The following is a 22,783-nucleotide window of genomic DNA, read 5'->3' on the forward strand; positions in this document are numbered from 1 at the left end:
ATACCACATATTTCACAAGAAGGAGTAGAAGCAGAATTGATAGCACTAACATTGAGTTTTTCAAGTTTTTCAGTTAGTGTATCAATTTTAGAAGCAAGGTGGTCATAGTTAGAGACTTCGTACATACCCGCCTCCTTTTTGGAGGGTGAAGAACTAGTGATGGCTCTCTCGTCGGTCCATTTGTAATGATTTTGAGCCATGTCTTCAATCAGGGCATACGCCTCCGTGTAGTTCTTGTTCATAAGTGCTCCACCTGCAGCTGCATCAACAGACATCTTAGTGGTATAAGACAAGCCATTATAAAAAGTGTGGACTATAAGCCACTTCTCTAGGCCATGGTGGGGACAAAGTCTTAGCATTTCTTTGAAACGCTCCCACGCATCATAGAGAGATTCCCCATCTTTTTGGTTGAACCTCGTGATTTGGTCTCTAAGTTTAGCGGTTTTAGATGGTGGAAAGAAACGGGCAAGGAATGCTTGCCTCATCTGATCCCATGAGGTAATGGAACCGACTTCGAGGGAATGGAACCAAGCGCTAGCTCTATCCCTTAAGGAAAAGGGAAAAAGATGAAGTCTTACGGCCTCTTGGTTCTCCTTCATGGTTCCACTAATTCGTAGGAAAACAGAGATGTGAAGATTGGGATCCTCAGTGGGGGATCCCGAGAATTGGTTTTGTTGCACCAGGTTAAGTAGGGCAGGCTTAATTTCGAAGTTGTCATCCTCAACCGTTGGGTACACAATAACAGCTTGTGGCTCAGCCGTAGACGGCGTTGCATACTCTTTGAGAGTGCGATTGGCCATGGCGGTGTTATTTTGTGCGTCTCTCTTTCGTTTATGCAAATACCTTTCGATCTCGTTGATTATTACAACTCAATTTCTGGTTTTCCGCATAAAAAATTGAGAACCCAAAAAGTTAACGATAACGGAAAAATAAAAGGCTAAAAATAAAAAGAAAGAGAAAAGAGAAAGAAGAAGAGAGAATTCTAATCACTAAGAAAAAGCTAATTAAATTTGTTAACTCCCCGGCAACGGCGCCAAAAACTTGATAGAGCCAAACCGCAAGTGCACGGCCTATCGAAGTAATAGTAGTAAGTAAAAGTATCGTTCCGCTAGGGAGTTGTTCAACTTAATTAATCTTTAGTGAATGATTAGAGGGAGAGAAAGTTTAGTAAAAAGGGGTTTTGATTGCTGAAGGTAAAAACAATATTAATAAAAAGCCTCGGGATCATTGGTTCATCATAATGACAAATCCTTCACTAGACAAGACCTAAACATCTAATTTCATGGTTTACACACTAATTTCTAAAGACCGGTTTCCCTTAGCCCCTCACCTTTCCGATGAAAGTCCGGTGAGAGTTTACTTCTAGCAACCAAGCCTATTTCGCTGACATGATTACTAGAAGATGCATAGAGGATTGAAACTACTCTTTGTCTCAATAATTGCAAAGACTATTTCACTGTTTTGCAATTATTGTAACACCCCGTTTTCCCAACTTGAAAATTTCATTTAAAATCAGAGTATTTAATTCATAAACGGAATGTCACATACTACTTTTAAGTCATAAAATAGATATTAATAAATATCCTTCCAGGTTCAACATCATAAAAGTATGGAAATACGCAGCGGAAATAGTTCAACATGAACAAAGTCTTGGCACGCAGGCCTTATCAGAAAATCTCATAATTTGATTCAATACTTATTCGTAAAAAGTTCATAAAGACACGTAAGGAATAGATAAGAAAGCAAGCCCCATCCCGTTACGTATCAGAGCACCTAGACACAAGTGAGGAGTCCTCTCACGAACACTTCTAATCTTTAATACCTGCACATTACCCACGGTCGAGGCAACATATACGCAGAAGGGGTGAGATTTCACAGTCAACAAATTAAGCATATAATTCATCAAAATGCATTTAACAACGTAAGACATCTCTAACATATTAAACATTTATCACTTAGCATCTTAACAAATCATAATTAATTATTATCATCATATATCATCATTAGTTCGTAAACAAATATCATTCTTAATTCATAAGCAAAATCACCTTTAAATCATAACCAAGTATCATCATATATTTAACAACTCAAGACATCATAACATCATCATTAATATTCATTTAGTATCATATTATTATCATCATCAATCATAAACAACATCATCATCAAACATCATCATCAAAACATAATCAAACATCATCATCAAAACATAAACAACTATCATCATCAAAACATAAACAACTATCATCATCAAACATCATCATCAAAACATAAACAACTGTCATCATCAAACATCATCATCAAAACATAATCAAACATCATCATCAAAACATAATCAAAACATAAACAACTATCATCATCAAACATCATCATCAAAACATAAACAACTATCATCATCAAAACATAATCAAAGCATAAACAACCATCATCATCAAATCGTTAGATCCTCATTAAATATAAGTTACGACGACTCTGCAATGCAACAACAACTTCAACAACAACTTAGACAACTTCGACAACAACTTAGACAACTTCGCAACAACTTAGACAAATTCGCAACAACTTAGACAACTTCAACATCAACTTAGACAATTTCAACAACAACTTAGACAACTTCGCAACAACTTAGACAACTTCAACATGCATGTGGTACCACCAGGGCATTAAGCCCCCTTCGCTAAGGTCATAATTGGACCTGTCGGGCATTAAGCCCCCTTCACTAAGGTCATAATTGGACCTATCGGGCATTAAGCCCCCATCGCTATGGTCATAAAGGACCTGTCAGGCATTAAGCCCCCATCGCTGACTATGCAACAACACAACTCTAAATGCAACTTGAACAACAACATGAACATCTTATACAATTCCATTAAAATGGACAACTTCTTAAAGACTCCAACAAATTGGACGACATCTCAAGTAGACTCATGCAACATAATCAATTAACAGCAACATGATAACTCAGGAATAGCATAATAATGAACATCAATCAATAGGCAACAACGTCATAAACATCGCACATAAGTCACATAATAATCATATAGCATTAGCACACTAATCGTCTCATTAATCATCATAATTCAATAGTAATAGTAACATAGCAGCACATAATTAGCATCATAAAATAGCATTATCATTCAATGAGAAACAACATTATAAACATCTTTATAAATCACATATTAATCATATATTATTATCATTCATCATCTTCTACTAACATAAAATCATCTTAGCTTAAGCTCTCTGAATACTTTATAATCTCATGAACAACTTTCATCCCTATCCCAAGGTCATCTCAAGACTACATGTGCGAAAGGATCGCAAGGAAACTAATCAAGGCAACTAAGCATCACTTACTCACAAGGTGGGTTACACTATGGCAAGGAACTACTCCTATAACCCTTAATTAAATCCCTCTCATTAAGCTTATTGATTTGGGGCCTTACTGTACATCTTAGGAACCCTTTAGAGGCATAAAAATGGGTCAAATATAGTTTAAGTCAACACTACATCGTGGCACGTTGAGGTACCATCGTGGCACGTTTGGACAACCTAAAAATGGTTTCGGTTCTGGAAAAATCGTGGCACGTTGGGCTTCCATCGTGACACGTTCATAGTTCGACAGACAACTTCAGATTTTCTACCTTTCACGTTTTCGGTCGTAAAACTCAAACCGTTGATCCATTTTCGATGTCGTTTTCGTCTACGCGCTCCTGACACTAAGCTCTATCATATTCTACAGAAAAATTCAAGTTTAAACCACTCAAAAAAATCGTTTTCCAAAACCTCACAACCCTAATTCTTAAACTCACCGACATCTCATCTAATCACATAGTTTTAGCTTCAAAATTACTTCTGATAATCATTATGGGGATTATCTAAGGTCTAATTACAGTCTCTTCATCAATCTAACAACCTTTCATCAATTAATCCTCAAACTCCCTCAAACCCTAATTCATCAATTCTCACAAAACTCAACCTAATCATGCTAAATCCATTTTTCAGAATCATATTCTTAATAATATTGAAAGTTAGTCTCACCCTTACCTGATTATAGATGAAAATCGATGGCCTCCCTCTTGTTCTCCTCTTTTATGACTTTTCTCCCTTTTTCTCCAAAAACGTACGTTCTGCCTAAAAACTTTTCTCAACCTAACCCCTTCTATTTATAACCTCACTCTAATTTCTCTTTACACCTCTAAAAATACTCTTTTCACACCACAGCCCAAATTCTAATATTTTTATTTTATTTTTCATATCTTATTTTATTTATTAAATAAAATAAGTCACCCAACGTAACAACTTCACAAAATCATATACTCCTCATAATCTTATTTATTTCTAAATTAAATATATCTCTCACAAATAACAAATATATTCACATAAATACATTACATAAATATCACGGCACATAAACCATATAAAATCACATAAATGTTCTCACCACATAAAATCATACGAAATCATATAATATTCACATCTCATCACATAATTCATATAAATATATATAAATATATTTCTAGGCTCAATAAATAAACCAATAAATCAAGTAACAAGGAATAAATCAAGTAATTAAAAAGTGGGCGTTACAATTATTGTCTAGATTCACTTGTTCCAACATCAAGACTCCGCTCTCGCTTTATGAATTGATGTTTGGGATGATGGATTAACGATTATCAAACCCTCCGCTTTCGCTTCCACAGTTTGATAATTGTTAATCCACGTTAAGACGGTGAATCTAGATTAGAAATTAGGATTACATAGAAATTAGGGTTTAGGCTTGTTTTGTTTAGGATCGAGTCATTAGACTCCCCAACAATCCCAAGACGAAGAAGTCTACTCACTCATGTTCATCGTAGACATGGAGGAAGAAGAGAGAAAAACAGTAAAATAAATTGCAAAGAAAGTAAAAGGAAAATAAAGACTTTTTATTGAAATAATGCTTGAAATAAACAAAGTAAAGGGTGAATGTTTATGGTGGAGAGCTACTCTATTTATAGCTTTACAGTTGACTTAGAAACTAAGCAACTAAAGGGATAAAACGGTAAAGCTGCAACAGGGTAACTTGGGCCCGAAGAAAAAGCAGCAAAACAGGTTCTGGAGACGGGCACGGCCGTGCCACATGTTGGCACGGGCCGTGCCAAGCTTCTGAGTATGAGGGAACATATTTTTGTCCCGTATCTTCGTATTCTTGCGCTGTATTTGCTCCAGTCCTCTTTCTTTCGCTCCAAGGCACCTTCCACCATATATTCGTTCCTAAAATAAAATAAAAGACAATTTAAAGAAAAATATTCTAAAAGGAAATAAAATGCAATAAAATAAAACTAAATCTTTAATAAAACTAAATTAAATAAAGCATTAAATTAGACTAATCTATGACTCATCAACTAGCAACGACGATACAAGTAAGAGCTTCCGCTTGAAGGGGGAGTGTGGTGTCTCTCTTGCTTGTGCGGTTGTTCTAGCCTCGATGTGGACAGTCCCCTTTCGTGACCCAACAGTGGTATCAGAGTCTGGTGGTTGTTCTAGCCTCGATGTGGACGGTCCCCTTGGCTCCCCCAGTGACCCAACAGTGAGTGGTATCGTATCAGAGTCTGGTTCGATCGAGGCAGCCGGTCCGTTTGCGCAGAAAGCAGCAACGGCGGTACAAGCAGTGTCGGTCCGTTTGCGCAGAAAGCAGCAACGGCGGTACAAGCAGTATCGGTCCGTTTGCGGAGAAACCAGCAACGACGATACAAGTAAGAGCTTCCGCTTGAAGGGGGAGCATGATGAATAGATGGACTCAAACTTGAGAGGGAGTGTTGTGTGCAAGTGTGAGTTATATGTCCCACATACATACAATTAGAAACCAGCAACGACGATACAAGTAAGAGCTTCCGCTTGAAGGGGGAGCATGATGAATAGATGGACTTGAAGGGGGAGCATGATGAATAGATGGACTCAAACTTGAGAGGGAGTGTTGTGTGCAAGTGTGAGTTATATGTCCCACATACATAAAAAAAAATCTATTTTGCACACTCTTTTAACATTCTTAGGAAATTTGAAAGTTATATATTTTTATTTAAAATATTATGTAAAATTACATATGAATATTCAACTTTACACCCTTTAATATGAGAAATAATACCCGATTCTCACTTTTTAGTTTTTATTTGCAACAATGGTTTCTTAACTTAAAAGAGTAAAATAGGTAGGAAAATAGGTCAGACGAAATCGTTATATCCCTTTTAAGAGGGAAAAGGAGAGGAATGTTTACTTTTCTTTTTTAAAAGGCGTGTCAACCTAGTTAGTATGTCTTTCATTCTATTTGATGTTAAGACTCTAAAGTTACCAAAAAAAATGAGTAGAAGTTATAATAATTAAACATTATATATATTTTTCACCAAATATTAATAAATTCAACATTTGTATTTATTTATAATTATTTACAAAATAATTGTGAGAAAATATTAAAAAAAATTATAAGTGTCAGAGTTCATTTCTATTTAGCATGAAAATTTTATTTTTTCTAGTCATGTGTACAGTTATTAGAGAGATGAGGAGATGAGGATGTTGCGCTGGATGAGTTGTAAGACTAGACATGATAGGATTATGAATGACACCATTAGAGAGAGAGTGGGGGTAGCACCTATAGTAGAAAAGTTGGCAGAAAATAGGTTTAGATGGTTTGGACATGTAGAGAGAAGACCTGTAGATGCCGTTGTTAGAAGAGTAGATCAAATGGAGAAGAGTCAGGTTAAAAGAGGTAGAGAAAGACTTAAGAAAACCATTAGAGAAACCATTAGAAAGGATTTAGAGGTCAATGAGTTGGATCCAAATATGATTTTTGATAAAACACTATGACGTCATTTGATCCATGTAGCCGACCCCACGTAGTGGGATAAGGTTGTTGTTGTGCATGTGTACAGTTATTCTAGTTTTTCCTTCAAAAGATTTTGTAAAAAAAAAAATATTATTTTAAATATGTTAATTTTAGTTATCTTTTAATTTTCAAATATGAGTTTCACATGAAAGGAAAAGAAAAAAGAAAGAAAAAGATCTTATAATTTTAGAAGCAAAGAGTATATGTTTATATACGTGACACTTTTCTAGTACCAAAATACTTGACTATTCTATATATTATTGTTATAATTTTTTTATTTTGTTTTGAAGAAGTGTTATAAATGTTGTGATCAAAAGAGTATATGTTTATAAAAGTAGATATCTCTCTTAGTTGGATTTAAAACATTGATTCTCATTTGGTGTGGTAAGCTACTTCATGGAGTATTTGGTTGATGAAGAATCGCTTTCTTTTTCAATGGGAATGTGGCAAATGTGAAAGAGAGTTGATAAAAATGATTGTCTCATGTTTCAAATTATACTCTTCCCCATTCTGCTTTTTAAATTCCTTGTTTTCTCATACGTTTCTACTATGTTCTCCAATGCTCATACTCTTACATTGTATTCTCACACTCTTCTACTATGTCGATTATGATCCCCACATGATCAATTATCTAACCATCATTAATTGATTAACTTGAATACTAAGGGATTATTAACCTAATATAACCCTTTGATTTGAATTAATGATCATTGTTCAACCCAAAGGCTAATTTATGGATTTTAAAACCTCATAATCGATCAACCTATCTATCTATTTTTTTTATGAACTAAGAGTATGATTAAACATCAATGTAAAACCTGGACATCCCAACTCTGCTACCCACTCAAACCTATATTATTAAAAAAAGAAGAAAATATGTACAAGAGGGGGGACCGAACCAAAACCCACAAAAAAGGCCAAACTCAAGCACAAAAGAAAAGCAAAATCAAGGAAAAGAAACATTCCTAAGGGAAAATGTTGATGTTTAATCACCCTTGAGGAGGATTAACCACGGCTGTCTCCTTGGCTATTTGAGTTTATGGAACAAATTCCTCTTGTGATGATGTGGCCTTGTTATGATTTTTGTCCATTTCAGGCATCCTCATATGTTTCAACATTCGGTTCATCAAGAATGTTTGACCGGTTTTGGTGTTCACCAGGAGAAGTTTCATGTTGTGGGTCATCATTCTCAACATTCATAACATGCATCGGTGGCGGTGGCGGGGAGGTATGCTGTAACACAGGTTCCAAGATTGGAGAGTTCTCTTCATGATGCTGAACCATCACGGGAGTGTCAATCCTTTCTGATCCTTCATGTACTTGCCTTACAATGGACTGTTCAACAGAATCTTCCAAAATATGATCATACCTTGCCATGAACCGATTTCCAGTAAATACAGTCTGAGATCCATGTCTTTGCCTAGCTGCAGCTAGCTGAGACTGATTAAACAACAAAATACAGAAGTCAAGTATATGAAACACATCAGTGACATGTGATATGCAGAAACTCCATGCTGCTCACAAACATAATCGATATCTGAAGAAGTCAATTCTTACCTTTGAATTATAAGCATCTTCCGAAATATGATCACGCCTTGTTCTGAACTGCTTTCTAAAAATGGAAGACCGAGATCCATGTGTTTGCCTAACTGCAGCTACAGAGTGAGATCCATGTGTTTGCCTAAATGCAGCTTGTTGAGGCTGATTAAACAACAACAGACAGAAGTATGAAACACATCAGTGATCAGTGACATGTGATATGCAGAAATTCCAAAGCAGATCACTGCCTTTCAATTTATTTTAAATCAACAACACAAACATAATTGATATCTGAAGAAGCCAATTCTTACCTTTGCAGGTGGTATCAGGAAAGGGGCCTTCTTTACAATTTTATTTGCTCGTGTATTTGCTATAGAAGCCTGTAGAGAAAAGATTATATAACTACCAAATTAAGATTATCTTATCAATCATTTCACCTAATAACGATAGTAGGGAGAGAGCATACCTGAGATATGAAAAATTGATTAACCCCGTCAGCATGGAAATCACTGGGGGATGTAAACTGTCGTCTGTTGTTCCAATCGTGGAGCTAAGGGAAGAAAATAAAAAAGTAAGTTAGGAAAGAGATAAAGATAAACAATTTATATGCATATGGTTATGGTTATGGTTATTGGATGTAAATGCATATGGGTCCATCTTCACGGAATAGATCAAGAGGAAATTGTAGTATGAAGAAATATTAGAATAGTGAAAAAACCTCAAAATATCTCTTATTAAATAGAAAAAGAGTATATTATTAGTGAGAAAAGAGTAAAATCGCAATTACAGGAAGGATCAGATGTCTTTCAAAGAGAAATACGAAAAAAAAGAAAACAATTAGGGAAAAAATAATAAAAAAAATGTAGTAGATATGGGGTGTCCAGTCTCTGGTAAAATGCCATAAATAAGAGGGTGTCCAGTCTCCGATAATTATGGCATTGCACTGTAAAAGCCATAAATAAGAAAAGACCAAGAAAGCGAAGCCCCAAGAGATGCCTTTAAAGATAGACAAAATATGACAATATCATGACAGCCTTTTAGCCCAATGGAGAGGAAATATAAAACTAAATATACAACAACTGAGATTGATTCCACTCTTCTACCTGGGACAGGAGTTCAGAGACGACTATGCTAACCCTTTGTTGAATGGCTTCAATAGACAGCTTTGTACTGCTTGTCCTAACTGGAATAGATCTAACTGAATTAGCAAATGAGGTATGCAGTAGCTGCCACAGAGCCTGCAAAAGAGTAAACTGACTGAAACTAAATGTAACTGCAACATGTTACATTTATATGAAGCAATATAAGGAATGTAAGCAATATTATATTTATGGGTCATTCCCCCCAGTTTTAATAAAAATAAACTCTCCAGTTCTTTGGACAAGTGGGCACATAAACTTGCTAAGATTTGACACAACTTATCTGGATCTTCCTTAAAGTGAAAGGAAGAAAAGGTCCCATTTCAGTGAACAATTAATTAATGAGCTTCTTTCCTAACGATTTCAATCTCAGAACTCTCAACAAATTTTCATAAAAAATAGATAATCTATTTCTCAAACATTACCTGCTTCAATAGAATGATGAGGCTGCTCATATCCTTCAGTGATAGGGGTTTCTCCTGCTCATAAAATTTCTCATTACCAACCATCATAAGCATATGCCTGACCAGAAAAGGATTAGAATATACTTCAGTCTTCACGCTCAAACGAGACTGTGATTAGATTTAAAGAAAATTGAAGGACCATGGGCGCATAGGCTATAGTTCATACACCAATACAAGTACTCTCTCCGTCCCAAATTATCAGCAAAAGAGACCCACTTTTGACCTATTTAATATTTCTCCAAAAATACCCTTATGCTACTTATTGGAGATACCCACATGTTTATGCATTTCCAGTGTATCATCCATATGTTTATGCAGTTCCAAAAACATGCCTAGTGTGAAATAATTTTGTTTGGCCTCTACATTAATTATTCATCAATTACCGATGCATGTGATCATTATTAGCACTATCCTTGGAATAAAACCCTTGCAGTATTAAAGAAAAGTTTATGCTTTTTAACATTAAGTATCTTTAAGGGTAGTTTCGGAAACATGGTTACTTTTTTTGCAAATTCTAGAATATTAAATAAGAATTGACTGGTTTTCTTAGCAAGTGTGAAATAATTTTTTTGCTTATAAACTGGGAGGGAGTATAAATGCATAAAATTTCTTACTTGTAGACGGGACAGAATACAGCAAGAGGTAATAGCCAACCAGGGGCATCCCCTGAGAGGTATGATAACCGCTTAGACAAAGATGACCATTTTTTATTCTCTTGGCACCGTTTCATAAATTTCCAAAGTATAGGAACAAGGTCAGTTCTGTAGGCGAGAACAGTCATAATACTTTCAAGTGGCAAAGTGTTCAAGATAACATATAAAAACCCACAAACTGCACCAATAGCTGCAACCTCCATATCATCTAGCCCATTGGCAGCTGAAATATCTCTGAATAATATATTTGTCTGCACATGTCAAAACAATGACATTTCACCATCATTTTTTTTTTTTAAAAAAAAAAAATACAACAGCCGAGCTTTTTCCCACAAAGTGAGGTCGCCAATTTTAAAAAAAAAAATGGTAAAGCAAAATTTTGATGGCACTTAAGATACAAAAGTCATTTGCATGATGGTATACCAGTTGCAGAAGGAAGCGAGTATCTATAGAATTACAAATTTGTTGATCCAATTTCCTATCCAGAGCTACTTCCATGACTTCATCATCGCCAGTCATATCATCCTCAGCAATCATAGAATCTGAAATTAACACTGACCAGCTTAAAAACAAATGGTACAGAGAGATACATAGAATCATTTCATATTTTCTTAAAAAAGATAATTTTATCAACTATGATAATTTTGGCAACTGTTTAAACGTGTTTCTTCTCGTAACTATAGTTAATTTGCGTGCAAGGCTAAATGAAAAATGAGAACAAATAAATCCAAGGATTAAAATTAATGGTATTTTATGGACCACCTATAATGGTGGTTCATATTTGCCTTAGCCTTCTTTTATTCATAAAAATTACAAAATGAGATGAAAGTTAATAATGTTCAATGTAAGAAGTTAGAAAGAAAGGGAAAATCATCAATCAAACCAAACTATGTGATTAGAAAACATACTTTCTCTACTATCCGATCTTGTTAAAGAGGGGTGTGCCTCCAGTAAAACTGTAGTAACAGCTGCAAGGTCTATGGCCTGAATAGAAATAAATGCAAATCAACTTTAAAATATACACACGGTTGCATGCAAAGGTTCAAACTGCAATTGCATAAAAAATCAAACAACTTAAACCACCACCAGTCTACCAATACCCCACCCCCTCGCAAATAAAAAAAAAAATAACTTTCAATGTCATACGGTCATATTTAAAGACAAAGATTTATGTAAAATGATCTGAAGATATTAAAAAGATTATACATAAGGATATATGAAATATCCAAAACTTGTTTAGTATGCAGAGCCTTAGAGGTCCATCCCTCCAAGCCTCCAAAGGAGTGCTTAGATAAACAACTTAATAAGTGTGTTAATTCGGTAAAAAGTTATCGTACCAGAGCTTATGTTGCCAACTTATTTGTATTCTCAACATTTGTTTTCACCGTAAAACTAGAATTTAGGGATGGTTTAAAATTGAAGATAAGATGCGAGTAAGTTTTGCATTAATTGTTTCCATAAGCTTCTCAAAGCGCTTATTAAGATAAGATTTTTAAAACATTTACACGAGTGCTTAAGTCATGAGATGAGGGCAAGGCCAGATAAACTCTTTAAAATGCCCCATAAATCTGTTTCAACCTGTTTGTGCTTCCTCCTTTCCTAAGCAAGAAATCATCCTTTAATTTCTATATTTTTATGTGTTTCTTCATTTATACAATATAGAGAAAACGTATATCCACCACAACAACAGCCTTTAACGTAATCCAAGATAAGTCATAAAGGGAGATACATAAAAGATATCAAACATAGAGTATTGATAAAAAATGGCACAATGTAGGATTAATAAGCTTACCATATCGAATGAACAGTCAGGTTGAGACAAAGCAACTCCACCAATTTCTAATATATTTCCAAGAAGACAGGCATAGGTAGGAAATTCATCTGATATATCCTTAGGTAGAAAACTGATCAGATTTGGCACAAATGTTGCCATTTGATGAATGTGATGTTGGATCATGCCTTGTCTTGCAAAAACCTGAGTACCCAAAAACAATCCAACTTTTCACAATACTTGCCAAGTTAGTAGAAAATAAGTATTCAACAATATAAACAAGCACACAAAGGAAACTCCAGCATGAAAGTTGGAGAAATAAAAGACACAGTGACTATCGTGGACAAAAATGCCAAGAGTCCCACTTCAGCTGAGAAATGACATGAAGACGTGTTTATAAGTGTTGGGTAGTCCTCACCTTACAAGCCAGTTCTGTAGGACTGAATGGGACAATTCTAATGGCACAATATAACAATTCTAAGATGGTAAGTGGTAACAGAGTCTGTCAAGATTTGTTGGACAACTGACAACTCTTCATCATATGCATATTTTTTGGTACTCTTCATCAATATCTTCGCGTCGCAGAAAGTAATAGCGGTGTGGCGATATGTCGCAGAACTGATCGCGCTGTTAGCAGCATTAGCACGAAGTCATTTTGAAGATGAAAGAGTTTTCGTGGCTGAATCTGTATTTTATGTCGAAAATGTATGTTTTCTTTTCTGGCCAGATCTACATTTTACGACCACAAATGTCTTGATTTTTCTGGTCAGATCTTTTTTTTTTTTTTTTTTTTTTTTCTTGTTTCTGCTGCGGTGGCTGCTTGCTTACAGTCAAAGGCAGCGCTCCATGTTGAAGGATATTGGGAAAAACCCAAGTCCCACATCGGATAGATAAGACTCGCGATAAGAGTTTATAAAGAGGAGACACTACTCTCCTTATGAACCGGATTTGATGAACCGGATGTGTAAGGATGAGTTAGGCCCCAAATTTCAACATGGTATCAGAGCTTGTCGAATTCAAGGGCCACGTACCTATCCACACACCAAGCCCAAAAAGAGTCCTGGGCATGAGGGGGGTGTATTGGAAAAAATCCAAGTTCCACATCGAATAGATAAGACTCTTGATAAGAGTTTATAAAGAGGAGGCACTCCACAACTTATGAACCGGTTTTGTAAGGATGAGTTATGCCCCAAATTTCAACAAAGGAGGAGAAGATTAGATCAAATTAGGTTAAAGGAATATTTCACTTCTCTGCCTTAAAACCCAATACAGAAAATATAATATAAACTAATCTCTAATCTTTAAACATAAAGGAACCCACTTGGGTTGGTTTGGGACTTTGGAGTGTGTCCCTCTCAAGGTCTTGGATTCAATTCTCCTCGGTGTCAATTTTGGTGGGATAATTTGGCTTTTAAAAAAAAAAAAAGTAAACTTAAAATCGTGCCTTTATTTTATAAAAAGCAATAGTACTAGTTCAAACAAAAAAAACATTAGTACTAATATAACTAATAATATAAACTAAAATAATAAAATGACAAAGTAACATAATTAACTAAAAAATTATGCCAAAACATACAATTAAATAAAACTAATATTATTTCATAATAATAGAACAATAATTGAATATTAAAGTAAAATAATAAAAGTAATAATAAACTAATGGTAAATAATTACTTGCATATAATTAGTATTAGTATTAAATTATTTAAATATAATGTATACATATAAATTATTTAGGTTATATAGATTATTTTATATAATATAAATTATTGAGATATAAATTATTTTATTATATATATAGTATGAATTATTTAGACAAATATAAATAAATATTTAAATAGCAGCCATCCCACTATACGCTATCACACTTTCGGGGTTGGCCGCTCCGCTATCCGGGGTTGACAACTGTGGAATTTACTTGGTTATATCTGATATATAAGCTTATTGCACATTGACATGCTACTAATTGCTGCATAGAGAGCATACAAGTCCGGTTTTATGCACTAAATTATTTGATTGTGTACTTCAATAGAGTACTAGAAGGAAGGAATCTTAATACACACATCATTGATATAATTAATACCTCTCTTTTAACTTCTAGTTATAACAAAGGATAGTACCTCCATCAAATATAGTTAGTGCAATAAATACCTGTCTTAAGTTGGGAAAAACATGCCATAAGAATGGAATTGTAAGGATCTGCGATGAGTAGCTAACACTTGGATCAATGTCTGAACAAATACATGGTTTCTGACCAATGTGACACATTACACCTGTAAGCACACGTTCCAAAGCCGATCCTATACATTTTTCTGCATTATCCTGCAGTATATCATTCAGATAGTTTATGCATATAAGTGATGGATCAAAAAGTCCGATTATCTTATGATGAAAGGAATTTAAATTTTGTTTGTATATTTAATCCACAGGAACATGTTTTCTTTATTCGATAAACTTTTACAGAAAAGGATAACATATATGCATATAGTTCAAAATTATAGGGTTATAGACGAGGAAGGAGGGAACAGAAAGATAAAAGACTTTGAGTTGTGATTATGGTTTGATTTTTTACAAAAGACTAAGAAAGAGACTCGGGTCATTTTCTGCCATTGATCCAACCATCTTCTGAATATGCTCGAGTGAGTTAACACCCAGCTGAATCTAATTAATTTATATACATGAAGGTTACAAAGATGGTAATTAAGGAAAATAGGGTGTTTTATTGATACGAATGAAAATAGTAAAATAGTAGAAGAGAGTTTCCCTAACTACTCCCAGAGCAAAGCTCCGACACAACTCAGAGAGGAATCCTACTCTGGCCCTGAACAGAAACACAATCTGTCATGCCCTCTAAAAGACTATTACTCCTACTTAAATACTACTAAAGCGATAAACCAACTTCTAAGGGATAAGCGCTGAATTAGATCTTTCTAGAAGATATTATTCAGAGAGTATCATTATTAAATAAAATATTTAGACACCCTATAGTTTACTAAGGCTCCTCACTAGTAACTTCAGCCACTAGTCTTCTTATCTTTTCTTTTATAAACTCTCCATATCTTTGGTCTTCCTATAGTACCCTTCTTATTATTAGCGTTCCCATCATGTTTCAAGCAGCATTAGAATTCTAGGACTTATTTTAAATTGCATTCTTCCCCTATATGCTTTTCTTCATTCAAACACATTCAGAACTTCCTCATTCATATCTTCATAAATAACAAATTAAATTCTATATCAATATAATCAACATGACAGGGATTAATTTTAGAGGGTCACTAGAAATAAAAAAACCGAAAAAAGTACTTTGTTACCTTTCCTGTAAGAATGATCTGTCTAAGTAGAACGAATCCATTGTTTTGAGAGAAATATCCTACTATCTTACAGCTCCATGGCAGTTTGAGATCTATCAACAGTACTATAATTTCCAATAAAGGAAAAGCTGATGCATTAGACTCCTTCGGAGTCAATAAAAGTTGTTGATCCTTCAACTGATTTCTGGTGAGTAAAGAAATATATAAGCAAGATAGCACAAAATCTCCCCAAAAAAAGTAGCCAAACCGAAAATAGACCCCTAGTCTTATAATTAAGATAGTTCAGGCATGCTTAAATAATGGTACTTGATTTTTAATTTATAAAGAAGAACTAGTGAAATACACATACAGTAAAAAGGTAGGGAGAACAATAAATTAGAGAATGAGAAAGAAGGTAAGAAATATAAAATGTTAAATAAGAAAGCTTTAGCTACCGGGAAGCAGTGTTGTAATGATTTTGTAAGAAAAAATTAATCTATTCAGGGTCCTAATTCTTGGAACTTTCACTTGACAAGAAACATCAGAGATAGAAGACTGATGAGCTAAATCCTTTTTTAAGTTTTCAAGTCAATCTCCTAATTTCCAGCGATTATTGTGACAAAACCATTTCCATGTCCATAATAACCTCGAAATTCGAATATTTCATATAAGAGCAGCAGTAACTAAGAATAATACAAATAACTTCTTCCAGATTCATACCCCTAATACAATACAAATAACTTTTTTCAGATTCATACACCTAAAGCAACTCTCACATTATATTGTGTACCATGCACAGGTGTAGCAAGCACTTGCTGCAACCCAACGGTTTTGTTTTCTTTTCTCTCTTTCTTCTTTCTTATATATAATAAAATCATTTACAAGCTTTTACCCAACAACTTAAGATTTTGGGGTAGTTCATATAACATGATATGAAAGCTTCTCAAACATTGTGGTCTAGAGTTTCATCCTTGTTACTCCTATTCTTCTAAATAAAAGATAAATTTCAAAAAACTGTAGGGTGGGCAAGCAGTCCGTGCTTCAAGCCCCAGGGATTTGGTCCATGATAGCATTGTTCTCCTATTAAAAAATTGGGGGGAGTTGGTCAATTGGGGGGAATTGGTCCATGATATGCTTTCGCTCAACAACTTGGACAATTGGGGGGAGTTGGTCCATGATACTCCTAGTTCCTAATAGCATTGTTCTTCTATTAAAAAATAGCACAAAGGGACTTAGATCCAGTGGCACTATGCAGTATATGGAATGCTTGCTTCTTCAAAGGGGCCCAATGCATCTACAATAGTATCTAATGGAGTTGAGGTTATTTATAGATTCTCTTCGGTGATATGCTCGGGATAATGAAGTCCTAATCTCTGATATGCAGTGTATGAGCAGCCAATATTATATTTATTATTTAACAAACCCTCTCACACAAACACTTTGGGCTTGTGAAGCATGGAGGATATGCAAACCAACTCAAACTTGTGCACTTGTGTTTCAAACTTGGATTAATTATGAATAAGACGGCAGAGATTGATAACATGTCAAAGACCAACTCTCCCGAAAGCTTAAGTTATTTGATCAAGGATTGTTAAGAACAAACTACAACTAGAACCAACTCACCAAATTTTAATGACTCAAAAGGATAGTTAATGCTGATTAAAACCATATCTCTTTTCCTTATATATTTGGTGTAACACAGGTTTACCATTCTAAATCATTCAAGTGATAATATAATCAAAATGTGATGTTCTACAAGTAATAATTAATGAATGAGAAAAGTAACGGCAAGAAAATAAGAAAAACCAAAGGCCCAGAATTAGTGAAATTAAAGTAAATAAATAAAGCAAACCTATTATGATGTACTGCACGAATACAATTATATGCAAGTTTCTTCACTCGGTAGTTCACAAAAGCGGATACAGACGAGTAATTCTCACCAGCAAAAAGTTTCACAGCATCCCCTGTTGCATATATTTAAATTCAATTATATACAATCATCATAAGGCTTACAAATGACATGATAGACAACCTCTTAGTGAGTTAAATAGTAAGTACTAGTTAGTAAAACAGCATGATAGGCATGGGGGAACCAAAGCCTTTTTCCACTGAGGTTGGCAACAATATGGATCAAATGAGAAACCAGTTTAAATATAATTTATTTTCTTAATGGTTTCCCTATACATTTAAATATAATCTACCTTTAAGTATTGGACTAAACACGATCTAATTACCTCCCCCCCCCCCCTCCTCTCTAATGGAGTTCCACCTAAAATGAGACTCAACAGTCTAGTGATTGTTTTGCACAATAGATGCTATCAACAGTCTGGTGATTATTTACAGTTTAATTCTTCTTCATTCAAAATAAAGAGACAACTTTTTTAAATATATATAAACACACATACTAAGTTTTTGTGTAACATTTTTTCTTTCAATTTTACCCTTCACATAATTTTTTTTACTGCTTTTCCCTTTCATACCAATCAAATAATTTAATTTTTTATATAAATAATTGAAATAAATTTTGCAACTTGTGTTATTTTTATTGGTAAAAGCGAAAAGACAGGCACTTCTTGATGCTAGTATTATATAATGGACATATGAGACTTAAACCATGCAACCTTGTGTGGAATGGTGTGAACTGTGATTGCAAAAACTAGTGTGCCTGCTAATATGATTAACGTATATTCCAAAAAAAAAAAAATAAAGGACCAATCCCTTAACTGTACTATCCCCTATGGTTCTCAAATATACCCACATTATTTGATTTCAGATAAGGCCATAAATCTTTATGAAAAGGAAAATACAGACAATGTACAAAACAGAAAAAATACATAAATAATATTATTTGAAATCTTTAGGGAAAAAAACAACATTATGGAAATCCTATATTATTTGCCATATAGGATTTCCTACTCCATGACTTTTAGTTTTTGTTGTTTGTTTAGTGGAATTTTTTTTTTTGGCGAGTGGATAGATCAAATGTAATAGAAATAGATGCTCCAATTCGCAAAATCTTGCTTCAACTTACAACCAAAGTGCAGTAGAAAATAAACTGTAAAAGCAATGACAAATGTCGGATAACAATTACCACTCTCTTGAACAAACTGTAGAAGTAATCGGCAAATTTGCACAAGAACTAAAAAATCATCATGGTTTTCTGCATTAAAGAAATATAGGAACTGGCAGAGGAAATCAGAATCTGGACCAAAAGCTTTCCTGAATGCACACAAAAATGGTATTAAAATGAGCTGTAACAGTTTTGTAATGTTTAAGCACAACGATACTAATAATGATTTTTAGAAACTTTCTGTATGAGTAAGCAGCTTTCTGTTTCATGGAATAATACAGAGATGGCAATCAAACATCACCTGTCAACATTAAGGCAGTTCTTTCCATAGATATTAAGGAATTTCTGTCGCAACTTAGACTGTTCCGTTCTGACAACTTTTTTCGCTCTGAAGCATTTCTGTAAAAAGAATCAGTCAATAATTTGCAAGAAAATTGTGAATTGTAGATCACCATTCATCAGAAATGCATCTCCCCGGTTGTAAGTGTACATTTTATCAAGTAGAGCACATCTTGAAACAAATATAGGTCAGCAAACTCTAAAATTAGGAAATGCTAAATCATGGATTCATAAGTTAATGTAAAAAATGTATCATAACTAACAAGATCAATTGAACTATCTATTTCGAGTCTTTGACTAAAAAGGTAAAAGCAGAAAATATCTGTCATAATTCACAGGAAACTAAATCTTTAATTATGCAGAGTTTAATTAATGAAATCTTTCATGTTGTACCACCATCATTGTGATACAATCTCACATCATTCCCCTAAAAATGTTGGGGGTGACAGGGTTGGTGAGATGGTCGGTAAGAGGTTAGGGAGAAGAAGGGATATCCTGGTAGAACCAACTGGTAGAGACCAGAGAGAAATGTCACTGTGATGTATTATTATTCTGAATTTCCTCTTATCCAAAGACTCGGCAGGAGGAAAATGTATACAATTCTGCAGGGCATTCAAGAGGTACTGCTCCTCTTCCTAACTATTTTTCCAATCCTTCTCTCCCTATATACAGTAAAACTAACTGAATCAAGTTGTTACTCTCCGACTCCACTATTCTCCTTAGTATAGACCCTTTTCATTATGGGCCTACTATCCTATTCAAAATTGAAAGTTCGGGAAATGAAAGGTATGATGAAGGCAGGACTCTCCTTAGGAGGTCGCTAGTATAATATTAGCTAGATAAAAATTAAAAAATACGATCCTACTTTGCACATGGATGTTGAATGATATATTAAGATTCATTTAATAACTAATGTATTTGACCTGTAATATAGACCAAACAAATCAATTATTCAATGAACTTAAAAAGTGAAATGTTGCTTATAATTGAGACCAAAGAGAGTAACTAAAAATAGTTCATAATAAATTCATATGTTCTCTCTTTAATCAAATAAAACACAACTGCTCACTTCTTTTACTAATATCAAACTCTATTATTCTCATTTTCATTAAAGAATTGAAGCACAAATAAATAAGACGACAATAATTTCTTTTTTTTTTTTTTTGAAGAAGCTAAATTAGCCCACCCAATTGGCACCAAGGAGAATCAAACATGAGACCTTGAGGAGGAGCAAACTCCAAGGTCCCAAGCCAACAACACCACCAGACCAACCCGAAGTGGGTTTAAGACGACAATAAATTAAAGTTATTTTTTGAAGAAACTTAAGGTCTTTGTCTAATCAAACCGTGGAGGGTTTGACAAACTCATTTGGAAGTTTAAAACTCGCTGTAATGGTCTGTTTGATTTGCTTAAATATGAGGAATAGAAAATTTTGTTCGTCTTTGGATTTTACAATGGTTATATAGGACAGAACATACCTATAAAAATATTCTGCCAATATGCTCAAAATTGTAAGAACTTGGTTGCATTATTCAGCCAATTTACATTGCCTAATTCTTTTCATTTCAATTCTAAAAGGATGTCCTATCCCCCCCACGCAGTCATTGCCTAATGCTAGTGTAAGACGTGTACGATACTAGCATTAGGCAATGCCTGGTGTAAGACACGTGTTAGTGTCAGTGTTCGACACCAACACGACACTGGCAATGGTAGGCAAAACAGTAAACCTAATACTTCAAAAAGCAACAACCAGCTTCACACACCAACAATTTCACACTATCAATACATCAAAAAGCAACAACTTATACAAAGTCCATAAGAAAATAACCTACACACACTTCAATAATTACCAAACAATTCATAAAAAAAAAAAATGTACAAATTTTCACTAAATGAAATTTGAATTGTTCTATAATCAAGCACAAGAACTAATCGAATCAAAGGAATTCAGAAGCAAGAAAAAAAACCTGAATCTGAAGTGCAGCAGAGTTCTGCTCACGCAACCACAAGCGTTGATTCCGCTCCAATTGCGTTTGTTTAAGAAGATTCTTCCTATCAATTTCCTTGCAACTACAACCTCCCAAATCAACGCATTTATGATTCAAATGATCACCATCGAAGAACATGTATTTGACCTGTAATATAGACCAAATACATCAGTTATTCAATGAACTTAAAAAGTGAAATGTTGCTTATTGCTTTTAATTGAGACCGGAGGGAGTAACTAACAATAGTTCGTAATAAATTCATATGTTTTCTCTTTAATCAAATAAAATAAAATACACTATTCACTTCCTTTACTGATATCAAACTCTATTAATCTCCTTTTCATTAAAGAATCGAAGTACAATGAACAAGACGACAATAAATTAAAGTTATTTTTCAAAGAAACTTAAGGTCTTTGTCTAATCAAACTGTGGAGGGTTTGACAAACTCATTTGGAAGTGTAAAACTCACTGTAAGGTTCGGTTTGATTTGCTTAAATATGAGGAACATAAAATTTTGTTCTTTTTTGGATTTTAAAATGGTTATATGGGACAGAACATACCTATAAATGAGGTACAGGAAAAACTCAGAATTGCATACAATAAAAATATTTCTAACATTCTCCATATTAAATGCGCCATACGTTCAGTCTTATTTTGAAAAACATGAGCCCCTTTATTTAAGCATTGCAAGGAAAATAACTTTTCTAGATCAATTTATCTAGGGTTTTTGGTGAAACATGGGTGTGTCTCTTCAATTCGGACTAATATTCTATAAAATAACTTTTATAGAATATGAAAGCTATACTTTTATAGCAGTGTGATGTTTTTTCTCTAGTGTTTTTTATTGAAGTGTGGTAAAAAAAGGACTCTTCTTCGGAGTTCAGAGCCAATTTGGTTTAAAAGTAACTTTTTTTTCTTCTATTTTGACTCTTCTCTCACACTAGCTGAACTCCTTATGTAGTTCCTTTGCAATGATTATCATGTCATTGTGATTCTATGCGAACCATTTCATCTATCATCATCACATCTCAAAATCATCAACAACAACAACAAGTCAACAACCAAGCCTTATCCCGCTAAATGGGGTCGGCTACATGGATCAAATTACGCCATATCATCTACCACTAGGCTAAATGTTTTTTCATATCATCACATCTCAAAATACATCAAATAAATCAAAACCCTAGTTTTGATTTACTCTGTAGCACCGACACTTCTAATCAAAGGTGTGTCCGGTGTTCATCAGGTGTCAGTACACGGCTTATTCAATTTTATCATTTTCTTATATTGTTACCGGTGTCAATTCTATCATCATCACACGAATTCAGAAAAAAAGTATCAAATCAAAGGAATTCAGAAGCAGAAGAAAAACCTGAATCCTGAGAGTATCAGAGTCCTGTTCCAATTGAGCTTGTTCAAGAAGATTCTTCCAATCTCTTTCTTTCGAATCAACGCGTATAGGATTTGAAGGATCGCTATTGAAGGACATGTTTGTTCGATTATGACGAACGAATTCACAATCGAATTAGGATCGCAACAAAAGTTTTAACCGCTAATCTCGTTAGGAACCCTTCGAAAGAGGGAAAGAGAGAGTGAATTGAACATCGGTTTCTGTCTGCTATTTATACCTATCTAATTTGAAAGAAGCAAATGATTCCTCACTCGTCT

At 34.3% G+C, this 22,783-nt stretch overlaps 1 protein-coding gene and 1 non-coding gene across 2 annotated transcripts; one reads left to right on the forward strand and one right to left on the reverse strand.

Moving 5' to 3' along the window:
* Nucleotides 1–330: 330 nt before the first annotated feature.
* On the forward strand, nucleotides 331–437 carry LOC146945180 (small nucleolar RNA R71). The gene has a single exon (XR_015029406.1). It is a non-coding gene; the product is annotated as a small nucleolar RNA R71 (small nucleolar RNA).
* Nucleotides 438–7,615: 7,178 nt separating this feature from the next.
* On the reverse strand, nucleotides 7,616–22,709 carry LOC146945181 (E3 ubiquitin-protein ligase UPL6-like). Its single transcript, XM_085743540.1, has 17 exons — nucleotides 22,488–22,709; nucleotides 21,095–21,262; nucleotides 19,090–19,187; nucleotides 18,810–18,937; nucleotides 17,571–17,682; nucleotides 15,740–15,923; nucleotides 14,580–14,750; nucleotides 12,450–12,632; nucleotides 11,566–11,641; nucleotides 11,081–11,199; nucleotides 10,619–10,908; nucleotides 9,966–10,062; nucleotides 9,505–9,639; nucleotides 8,868–8,951; nucleotides 8,713–8,781; nucleotides 8,420–8,563; nucleotides 7,616–8,302 (listed from the first exon to the last, which is right to left on the reverse strand). Exons 1-17 carry the CDS (start codon nucleotides 22,602–22,604, stop codon nucleotides 7,955–7,957), a joined length of 2,523 nt encoding a protein of 840 aa, XP_085599666.1. The 5' UTR covers nucleotides 22,605–22,709; the 3' UTR covers nucleotides 7,616–7,954.
* Between the last annotated feature and the right edge of the window lie 74 nt (nucleotides 22,710–22,783).

This window comes from Medicago sativa, chromosome 2 (genome assembly GCF_051527215.1).
Source record: "Medicago sativa cultivar Bolivia chromosome 2, Bolivia_mono, whole genome shotgun sequence".
NCBI classification, from domain to species: domain Eukaryota; kingdom Viridiplantae; phylum Streptophyta; class Magnoliopsida; order Fabales; family Fabaceae; genus Medicago; species Medicago sativa.